The sequence below is a fragment of the Ruditapes philippinarum genome, unplaced genomic scaffold (genome assembly GCF_026571515.1).
Source record: "Ruditapes philippinarum isolate M1 unplaced genomic scaffold, ASM2657151v2 ctg8391_1_1_1_1, whole genome shotgun sequence".
Lineage (NCBI taxonomy): Eukaryota > Metazoa > Mollusca > Bivalvia > Venerida > Veneridae > Ruditapes > Ruditapes philippinarum.
Genome location: NW_026852717.1, coordinates 25,531 through 34,153, shown reverse-complemented (window position 1 = coordinate 34,153; position 8,623 = coordinate 25,531). Strand labels below are relative to the sequence as shown.

The following is an 8,623-nucleotide window of genomic DNA, read 5'->3' as shown; positions in this document are numbered from 1 at the left end:
GCAATTTGCTAGTGTCAAGGTCTTACCTGGAATTTAACTTTTTTCAAACATTAAATATCAATTTATGGCATGTTAATTGAATAATATCCAGAACTCGACAAAATATGGGTTTTTGCCAGCTACATTTTTAATCCATAGGTACAAAAGAACTTTTACCTTTATTGCTTTAGGCCATTATTTTTTGATATTTCGGTTTACAGACCCGCCGACTCTGTATTTTGGGAAAATGAAAAAAAAAAAAATCTGCCCCAAAAAAATTCTGTGTTGTCTTGAAATACGCTGCTAATAATCCGACTTGTCAAAGAAATGTCGCGGTAAGTATTTTAATTAACTGTTAAACCTACCACATGCCAGACTATTTTACCTACGATTTATACACGCAACCTGTTATCTTTACTTGAGAATAGCCTGTCGTCTGCTAGTTGGGCAAAGTGTTTATTGGTGTATTATGAAAGAATGTCTGTTAAATGGGGTCAAGCCATTCTCACAGAATTATAATTAGGCTTTGATCATATTTCATCAATGCATTGAAGGTCGAAATGCGTAAAAATGTAAAACAACCAAACAAAAAAAACACGCCAAAATACATAAGCAATTACATTCAAGGACAGAGCGAGAGAAATCTGCTGCAATTGACAAGATCAGTATTTTCAGATTTAACAAAAAAAATTAGTCTTTAAAAGCAGATTGAATACAGGTTTCAAACAAACAAAATAAAAAAAATGCCCGCACTTACTTTTAATAGATTTTTATGTCAAAAATTGACCCGTTAATTATCCGATAAAAATATTTTCACAATGGGCAAACTTGAACATGACTTTGTGTAATCTTTTCTTGACAGTTTTTTTTTAACATCTGATCTATAAAGAAATGAGTGCAAGTCAGCTGATTTTCGGCACCTTTGATGATTCAGATTACACAGCAGTGTGTAAACATCAAAGAATGACAGATTCTTTTGAAGAGCTCGCTTGCCACTTGTCATAAGTCGTTGTGTGTAGATTTCATGTGTGTTTTTAAACAATGACAATATGAGCAAAAGTTTTTTGTGTGTATTTAAACAATCTTTGGAATAGACAATTAGCGATGTATTTAATTTCATTGCTCTAGTTAGTACTATGTATATGTATGCACCACATTTATAGTTATGAAAACTTTTTTTTTTTTTTTTTTTCCCGCCGCCGACCCTACCTTTTTTTGGAAAAAATCAGTAAACCAAAATATAAAAAAAAATTGGCCTTATGGTCACTACCGTCACAATAGACTTATATCAACCTGTTGCGTTTTTTTTTCGAAGCTGTAACTGTAAAAGTTTGTTTGTACGTACAGATTTAGCCGGGGAAAAAAAAAATCTATATTCCGGAGTTTAGTGTATTTAATAACTTGTTGATTTAAGGGCGTAATGTAAGTTAAAAGAGTTAAGTTTAGACTTTGAGTGAAAAATATTTACCAAAGTGATCAGGACATAAATCAGAGAAATGGATAACCCCGTCTTTGTTTATAAGGATATTGATTATCCGCCGGAATCTACAATGACTTTAACACCTAGGTAAACTTGGGTTTCTCTTGTTTTGAAGTATGTATAATTATAGCATTCATTCTAAAAAATATTTTTTTTTTTAAATTATGATGTTGATGGTATAATTATTATTATTAAAAAAAAATTTTTGTTAGATTATAATACTGCACGTTTGTAACGTCATTTTTCATTGGATAATCGTGACGTTTATTTAGTTTTATATACACGGCTGCTGTCGATTCATGAAGAAATCTTACTTTTTTTCTATAAAAATGATGCTTGCTGTATTATAAATTTATTATAAAGATTGTTGGCAGGTTGTATGGTCGTATATAAATGGCTGTTTGCAACATAACCCTCGCCTAACGGCTCTGGTTATATTTACAAATAGCCATTTATATACGGCCATATAACATGTCAACGATCTTTATAACTAATAATATAACTTAAAATTATCAGCATATCACTAAATGACTGATGTGTGTAGAATTCAGGCACCGTCAAATTGAAGGTTGTAATTATTCGAATCATATGAATTTTTTTTTTTTTTTTAATTTTCTTTGATATTTTTTTATGCCCCCACAATGTGGGAGCATATAGCGTTGCACTTGTCCGTCCGTCCGTCCGTCATTCCGTCAGTCCGTCCGTCATTCCGTCAGTCCGTCCGTACGTCCCGAAATCTTGTGAACGCAACTCCTCTTAAACCGGATGGCAGATTTTGCTTAAACTTACAGGGATGAACAACCTTAATGTGTAGATGGTAGTAAAGGAAGGAATTTTCGCTGCGACCAAATTTAACAGAATTATGGCCCTTTGTTGATTTTTTCACTAGATACTATGTAGAAATTTTGTGAACGCAACTCCTCTTAAACCGGATGGCAGATTTTGCTTAAACTTACAGGGATGAACAACCTTAATGTGTAGATGGTAGTAAAGGAAGGAATTTTCGCTGCGACCAAATTTTACAGAATTATGGCCCTTTGTTGATTTTTTCACTATATACTATGTAGAAATTTTGTGAATGCAACTCCTCTTAAACCGGATGGCAGATTTTGCTTAAACTTCCAGGGATGAACAACCTTAATGTGTAGATGGTAGTAAAGGAAGGAATTTTTGCTGCGACCAAATTTAACAGAATTATGGCCCTTTGTTGATTTTTTCACTCTATACTAGGTAGAAATTTTGTGAACGCAACTCCTCTTAAACCGGATGGCAGATTTTGCTTAAACTTACAGGGATGAACAACCTTAAGGTGTAGATGGTAGTAAAGGAAAGAATTTTTGCTGCGACCAAATTTTACAGAATTATGGCCCTTTGTTGATTTTTTCACTTTATACTATGTAGAAATTTTGTGAACGCAACTCCTCTTAAACCGGATGGCAGATTTTGCTTTAACTTCCAGGGATTAACAACCTTAATGTGTAGATCGTAGTAAAGGAAGGATTTTTTGCTGCGACAAAATTTAACAGAATTATGGCCCTTTGTTGATTTTTAGTTTTCAACTTGTGGCACATGTAGTCCAAAAAATATTTGACCTAGAGTCATAAGATTGACAGAACAGTGGCGTGTGGGGGCATCAGTGTCCTATGGACACATTTCTAGTTTAATTATATTTTGAATTTTTTTTTATACATGTGAATCACACAGTGTACAACTTTACAAAATGAAATAAATTAATTGAAAAGTTATATATTTATCAAAATCAGGAAATAGGAAAAAAAGTAAACGATATAAATCGATAGCAATTTATTTATACATTCAAAGTTGCATAATTATAATCAGTTCATAAATACATAAAAATCAGATTCGAACTTGCAATTATGTGAATACAATTAATTCCTTCTTTCTTACCATTAGGCTATAAAACATGGGCCGTAATTAAAATGAAAGGTTTAGAGAACAATCTTATTATTAAGATTCTGTGCGTAACTCGTTATAAATTACAGAAACTAGCGAAAAACCTCCCGAAAACTAATGAGTCTGGTGGCAGGTCATAATTGCCAAACAATACAAGAAAATATCAATATATATAAATATATATGTATAATGATATCGGTGTATGGATCACCAATATCTCTCATCCGATATCAATGTGTTGTCAATATGCTTTGCACGAAATCAATCGATGACAGCTCTGAATTATCAAGAATTTTGTACTAATAATTTATCAATTTCATAATTATACCAATATGATACTTCACCGAGTGAATATGATTTTATAAATAGTTCTGTTGATTATAGTTTGGACCTAAACGTGATTGCAGCTGCTATATTTTGATTATATGATAAACCTGAATTTAATTTTTGTTTCAGGAAAGTGGTTACCATGGATATGAAGATTGAGAACCGGCTGAATATGAAAGATTTGGACCGGCTTCAAGATGCATTTATGGTATGAAAGTTATATTTGAGCCGCGTCACGACAAAACCAACATAATGGGTTTGCGACCAGCATGAATCCAGAACAGCCTGCGCATCCGCCCAGTCTGATCAGGATCCATGCTGTTCGCTTACAAACCCTATAACAAGTAGAGAAACTGATAGCAAACAGCATGGATCCTGATCAGACTGCGCGGATGCGCAGGCTGGTCTGGATCCATGCTGGTAGCACACCTATTATGTTGGTTTTGTTGTGACGCGGCTCATATATTTTATTTGTTGTTGTTAATGTTTTGTTAAAGGGACTCCACTGAAGTTCAAACGCCTAATATAGGCACGTTGTATGTTATTGTTATGACAATCTATTAATAGTAACAAATTGCTGATACTTTAGACATACAGGTAACTTGTGAATGGTTGGCAAAAATAAGTCCATTATTTACGGTAGTCAGTCTGGTTTTGCTGCAAGGCTTACATGTACAGGGTTTTCATTTTTAACTGAGGCAACAGATGCTGCAAAGAAAACAACCAATTTAGCCAAGGGTCAAGGGCGATACTTTAATATACAGGCTGAAAATACAACTGATTTTGCCATGGGTCAAGGGTGATACTTTAATATACAGGCTGAAAATACAACTGATTTTGCCATGGGTCAAGGGTGATACTTTAGTTTACAGGCTGAAAATACAACCAAATTTAACAGCATTTTAACCGATGGTTTGGATCGCAAGTAGGTTAATAGTGAAAACCTTTTACATGTACCAGAGGGTTACAAGTGCGATACATTTTCGTGGAAGTTAAAATTTTGGATTATTGTAAAATATTAAATAATTATTGTTTTGATTTTATTGTTTTTGGTTGATAATTTCATTGCAGGGGATTACTAAATTATGTTTTTTTCTTTGTCACTTTAATTTGTGTGTGTGCAGGGCCAAAACACCATTTTTGGGGAAGGGGCCTCAGCCTTTTTCTTGGGGGAAAATATGCGTGATTTTGGCATACTTCGGGGAAAGGGGTATCAAATTCAACACAAACTTTTAACAAGTTCTTCAAAATAGAAAAGCTAAAAGCACTGGGAAATACTAATAAGGCAGTAAAAGACCTTATTTCAACACCATCATTTAATTTTGTTCTAAATTCTATGGGAAATTAAAAAAAAAAACTGGGGAATTTTGAGGACCAAACTGGGGGAAAAAAACAGGCTAGGTTTGATTGGGGAAGCAGCCTATATTCTGCCTCTACAAAGAAGGGTTTTTTGGACCTGGTGTGTGTGTGTTTTGTATACATGTATATTTATATATATACATATATATATATATATATATATATTTTTTTTTATATTTCTAGACTAGCATTGTTAAATGAGTTATTACCTACCCCCTCTTAATGGCTATATACTCTAAAATGGTGTAAACTTGATTTCATGATGTGAGAGTTACAAGGCTTCAAAAAGGATGAACTTAGTCAGTTACATAAATTTGTCCCTATGCTTAGCTAAAATCAAAGCAAACTTTATGGATATGGGACTTTTAATTATTTCTATTCATATAATAGATAGATAGATTTGTAAGTATGAATCAGCTGCATGCATAAAAAAAATGCTAGCTTACATTGATCATACTGGCTGCATGCAAAGCAAAATATGCTGTGAATCTAATTTCATAATTTTAAGAATCAGTCTATCCACAGAACATTCATTATTCTTAGAACCAGTCCCTTATAGTATTCATAATTTTTAGAACCAGTCCCTGAGATCATTCATAATTCTTAGAACCAGTCCTAAACAGCAGTCATAATAAATTCTTAGAATCAGTCTCTGATAACATTTGATAATTCCTTGAACCAGTCCATGAGAATGTTCATAATTCTTAGAACCAGTCCCTAAGATCATTCATAATTCTTAGAACCAGTCCCAAAGAGCATTCATAATTCTTAGAACCAGTCCCTTAAAGTATTCATAATTCTTAGTACCAGTCTCTGATGACATTTGATAATTCCTATAACCAGTCCATAAGAATGTTCATTATTCTTAGAACCAATCCCTGAGATCATTCATAATTCTTAGAACCAGTCCTAAACAGCATTCATAATAAATTCTTAGAACCAGTCTCTGAAAATTAATTTAAAAATTCTAAAAACCAGTCTCTAAGAACATTAATAATTCGTAGAACAAACCTCTGAGTGTATTAATAATTTTGCGAACCAGTCAGTCTAAGGTTATTCATAATTTATTGAACCAGTCGAGAAGAACGATTAAAATTCTTAGAGCCAGTCTCAGAAAACATTCATAATTCGTGGAACCAGTCGTGAAGAACATTCTTAATTCTTAGAACATTACTAATTCTTAGAACAAACTTCTGAGAATATTCATAATTTTTCGAACCTGAGTCTCTTAGGTTATTCATAATTAATTTTATTGAACCAGTTGATTAGAACGATTATAATTCTAGAAAACATTCATAATTCGTGGAACCAGACGCGAAGAACATTCTTAATTCTTAGAACCAGTCTGTGAGAACATTCATAATTCATAGGACCCAAAGAAGATTTATAAGTCTTAGAACCAGTCGCGAAGAACATTCATATAAATTTCATTTAACGCTCGTAACCATTTTCTTGCAACAGGGCATGAAATTACAATTTTATTCATAATGGCAAGATTACGTGCATGCTATTGTATGACACCCAACTCATCTGGCACCCCCCATGCCAGGTGAAATTTCCGTCATGAGTTGAACTAACAGAAACACTAGTCTGATAAGCAAGAAATACTATCACTTTGGTTGTTCCATCTGGGTTATGCCCCTTATTATCTGGGTCATGCATAGGGCTGGGGCGAGTATCCGAGTACTCGGATAATCACGAATCAAAGTGAAAAATCGAGTTTGAATATTCGTAAGCCCAGAGATCGTGGATCGCGATCTAATCTTTTTTATATACATTGACTGTTTCTCACACTTTTAAAATCGATAAAATACGATTTGAGTAAATATTATATGAAGTTTACCTAAATACAATTTACCGGTTAAAGACCATGTACCATGATGCTGAGCTAGAAGTAATAGGTTTCAAAAAACAAAACAAAAATACTCATCCAAAGAATAAAAACATAAACCTAGTTTATATTTTATATGTTTAATGTTTAGTATTGTGGTTTTTTTTTTTTTAAAAATAAACATGTTTTTATAACTTATGTACATGTTTTTATGGGTGTCTTGATAACAAAAGATTTGTGGTTCGATTTGTGAATCGTAAGTGATGAATCGTGGTTCGGATCGGATCGTCACTTATCCAACGATCCACACCCCTAGTCATGCATGCCCTTTTTATTTTGTATTAATTGTTCTGCTTTTATGCATTTGCAGTTGTTTTAACTTCTTACAGAATGAAGTGTAAATTGTGTTTAATAACATTCATTCAGCGATTTCAGGTTGGCCTGAAATTTGAAAAATGAGGGGAAAATGAAGTGGGGAGGGAATTGTAAGAGCAGGATTTGTAATTTGGGAGTATTTTGTGTGATTGGTAGGTTTTGGACAGAGGAATGAAGAAGAATGTTTTTGTTTTTTAACACTTGTTTACTAACCCATTGTGTTGTAAAAAAATTTGTTTGTTTTCTCACATTGGTGTTGAAATTTTAGACAAAAACACCCGCCCTCAAACAAGACCTTGTGTACTGGGTAAGATTATAACAAAAATAAACAAAAATGGCGAGGGGTAGTTCATTAAAATTTTTATTTATGATTTTCATAAATTTTGACATTTTCTTTCTTAGCTGTGATAATTTTCTAAGCTGTGATAATTTTCTAAGCTTAACTGTGACAATCTTCTAACCATGTGTGTAAAATGATATTTTATTCCTTCTGGATGATTTTTTTGATGACCAAATTTTTCTTTGGTAAATAAAAGAACTTGATTAAGTCCATGAAGTAATAATGGCATTTTGAACATGTCTTTTATATATAACATGTGATTCTGTTAATTTGTAGACAATTTATTAATGTGTTATTATTAATAGATTGATATATTTTTTTCCACTCTGCTATGCTATTAAGTAATTAACGAAAAAATATCAACAATACATCAATATTGTTTCTGTTGATGTCAGCTCAAAATAAATATGTAAAACTGTGGTTGTGAATAATGCTTCCAAATACTGTGAAACCTATAAATAAAGGCCATTGAAAGGAGGGATTGAACCTTGACTTTTTTTTTTAGATATAATAAATTAAATAATCGACTGCTTGGTGTGAAAGGGTCTTTAACTTCTTTTTTTAATATGAGTTACAACCCTTTCGCACCAAGCCCTCAATATGGTCTTTATTTTGAGGTTACCGTAAAATTCCTAATAAACGCCCCGTCCCTAATAAACCCCTCCCCCCTCCAAGGCTTTTTGATATGGAAAAAAATCTGCTCATGAGTGGTGAACTCGTGGTGAACTCTTTAATAAATCCGCAATTTTATTCAAATCTTTCAGAAACCATTTTATTTCATAGTAAACACAAAAATGTATCACATGAAATTAAAAATTTTAACACATTTTAATGTTTATGATTACCAACACTTGTGAACACTAAATGTATTTTAAATGATTTATGGACTTAGGAAAAAACGTGTTATAATAATAGCTCCCCTTTTTGGAAAATGTTTAGCATCTGGGGGCGTTTAATAGGAATGTACATTACTGTTTTTCTTTGATCAATGAATGTGGCTTTTATTTACAGGGTGGTC

At 32.7% G+C, this 8,623-nt stretch overlaps 1 protein-coding gene across 1 annotated transcript in view; it reads left to right on the top strand.

Annotated features, from left to right (window-relative positions):
- The first annotated feature begins 1,402 nt into the window (after positions 1–1,402).
- Positions 1,403–8,623, top strand: part of LOC132722182 (uncharacterized) — a 29,231-nt gene continuing 22,010 nt past the window's right edge. The window contains exons 1-2 of the mRNA XM_060706633.1: positions 1,403–1,546; positions 3,830–3,908. Of these exons, the coding sequence (XP_060562616.1) occupies positions 1,476–1,546; positions 3,830–3,908 (150 nt within the window). The 5' untranslated portion in view covers positions 1,403–1,475. The remainder of the gene's footprint in view (positions 1,547–3,829; positions 3,909–8,623) is intronic.